Source organism: Corticium candelabrum, chromosome 14 (assembly GCF_963422355.1).
Source record: "Corticium candelabrum chromosome 14, ooCorCand1.1, whole genome shotgun sequence".
NCBI lineage: Eukaryota > Metazoa > Porifera > Homoscleromorpha > Homosclerophorida > Plakinidae > Corticium > Corticium candelabrum.
In genome coordinates this window covers 6938820-6941319 of record NC_085098.1, presented here as the reverse complement: position 1 = coordinate 6941319, position 2500 = coordinate 6938820, and the positions used below count along the sequence as shown (strand labels likewise).

Sequence of the window (2500 nt, the reverse complement as noted above, 5' to 3'; positions counted from 1 at the left end):
TATTCCTGTATTGTTTACAGGAAAATTTATAGTAAAAAATGTAGTGCCAACAGCAGAGGGTGAGTCTTCAAAGGTGAAGCTGAGGGCCAAGTTAGATATTCATGGAATATTTAAGGTGACGAAAGCAGAGCTTTATGAGAAACTGCCCCCTGAGCCAGAGCCTGAGCCGGAGAAGATGGAGACAACAGCTGAGAGTGGAGAGACAGGAGACAAGGATGGTACAGGAAAGAAAGATCAACAGACTGCAGATAGCAATGCAAAGGCACCGGATGAGCATAATGCAACAAGCGAACCTCAGTCAAGTGAACAAGAGACGGAACCTTCGACTGCAAGTGATCAACAAGAGGTTTGTGTTTAAGGAAATGCATTTCTGTGATATTGACCTGCACACACACACACACACACACACACACACACACACACACACACACACACACACACACACACACACACACACACACACACACAGTATTTTGCAGTTAATTTTTTTGTTTGTGTAATAGACCCCAATGACCACAGACGAGCCTCAAACACCACAGCCCAACGACAACACTGACAACAAGGTGAGTCCGTAGTTCATTCACCTCGTAATCACTTACTTCATAGCTTGGACATAGGATGACAATCTTGATGACGTCACATTGGCCAACAATAAAACAAAAACAGTTCCTGAACAACAGCCAGAAGCGAAGAAGCCTCGAAAACCAAAGATTCAAGTTGTTTCTCTGCCAATTGAAAGTTTGCTTCCCGGACTCTCAAAATCAGAAATCGACGCGGCTCTTGAGACGGAGGGCAAGATGGCGGCACAAGACAAACAAGAGAAGGACAAAATGGATGCTAAGAATGCAGTGGAGGAGTATGTGTACGAAATGAGGGACAAACTTGACATGCAGCTACAGAACTTTATTTCGGAAAAGGTGGAGCAGTAAATTGGGTTCTTGCTTGTTTACTTGTGTGTGTGTGTGTGTGTGTGTGTGTGTGTGTGTGTGTGTGTGTGTGTGTGTGTGTGTGTGTGTGTGTGTGTGTTGGTCTCTGTGTGTGTCTGTGTGTGTTGGTCTGTCTGTCTGTCTGTCTGTCTGTCTGTCTGTCTGTCTGCCTGTGTTTGTTTGTCTGTCTGTCTGTCTGTGTGTTTGTTTGTCTGTCTGTTTGTCTGTCTTTGTGTGTATGTCTGTCTGCCTGCCTGCCTGTGTGTGTGTGTGTGTGTGTGTGTGTGTGTGTGTGTGTGTCTGTCTGTCTGTCTGCCTGTCTGTCTGTCTGTCTGTCTGTCTGTCTGTCTGCCTGTGTGTTTGTTTGTCTGTCTGTCTGTCTGTCTGTCTGTGTTTCTGTGTGTCTCTCTCGTGTGTGTGTGTGTGTGTGTGTGTGTGTCTGTGTCTGTGTGTCTGTGTCGGTCTGTGTCTGTCTGTCTGCCTGTCTGCCTGTCTGTGTGTTTGTTTGTCTGTCTGTTTGTTCGTCTGTCTTTGTGTGTCTGTGTTTGTGTGTCTGTCTGCCTGCCTGTCTGTGTCTGGCTGTCTGTTTGTCTGTCTGTCTGTCTGTCTGCCTGTCTGTCTGTGTTTATGTGTGTCTGCCTGTCTGTCTGTGTTTATGTGTGTCTCTCGTGTGTGAGTGTGTGTGTGTGTGTGTGTGTGTGTGTGTGTGTGTTGTGTGTCTTCTCTGTTTGTTAGATTGTACATTTGTTTGTTCTGTTGTGTGATCTTTGCCTATCGTGTTAGGATCGGGGAACTTTCTCTCGTCTGTTAAGCTCGACTGAAGACTGGCTATACGACGAGGGCGAGGATCAACAGAAGAGCACGTACATCGACAAACTTGTTCAACTACGGGTGAGCAATGGTTGTAGATCAACGTGTAGATAATGTGTATATATTAGATTTACACACAGACACTTGGTGATCCGGTTGTTAAACGGTGGAAAGAATCGGAAACACGGCCAGAGGCGTTTGATGATTTGGGAAGGGCTCTTGTGCATTATCGCAAGATTTTGGATCTTTATGCTCAGAAGGTTAAGTTTGTGTTGTTTTGTGATATCAACAAGTTTGGGAGTTTGATGAGTGACTAGATAGAAGTGAATTTGAAGAGATTTGTGTATGCACTTGAACTTGTATGGATGGACATTGAGATTTCTAATTGATGGGCATGGAGTTAGACTGATTTACAGATAGATTAGTATGTAGGTACAATAGGGGGTGAGCGTGGCTGAACATACGGAATACAGACAAGAGATTCAGAGGCCACACAGACACACACACAAACAGGCAGACACACACACACACACACACACACACACACACACACACACACACACACACACACACACACACACAGGCACACACACACACTCACACACACGGACATGTTAATTGACAATAAAAACCATCAGTATGATGGAGACACTTGATATGTATTCACTTACTAACTGATTATATGAACTTTGTTGTGTTTCATTCTGACAAGCTGTTGTATTCTACATTGTGAATATGTTAGCATGAATTATATGACCACATTG

At 44.4% G+C, this 2500-nt stretch overlaps 1 protein-coding gene across 1 annotated transcript in view; it reads left to right on the top strand.

The window, feature by feature from the left end:
• The window catches only part of LOC134189382 (heat shock 70 kDa protein 4-like), a 12373-nt gene that overhangs the window by 8755 nt on the left and 1118 nt on the right, over window positions 1-2500 (top strand). Inside the window, exons 11-16 of the mRNA XM_062657623.1 lie at window positions 21-346; window positions 504-563; window positions 618-917; window positions 1710-1817; window positions 1877-1996; window positions 2479-2500. The exon at window positions 2479-2500 is cut by the window's right edge and continues 140 nt beyond it. Coding sequence (XP_062513607.1) covers window positions 21-346; window positions 504-563; window positions 618-917; window positions 1710-1817; window positions 1877-1996; window positions 2479-2500 — 936 coding nt within the window. The remainder of the gene's footprint in view (window positions 1-20; window positions 347-503; window positions 564-617; window positions 918-1709; window positions 1818-1876; window positions 1997-2478) is intronic.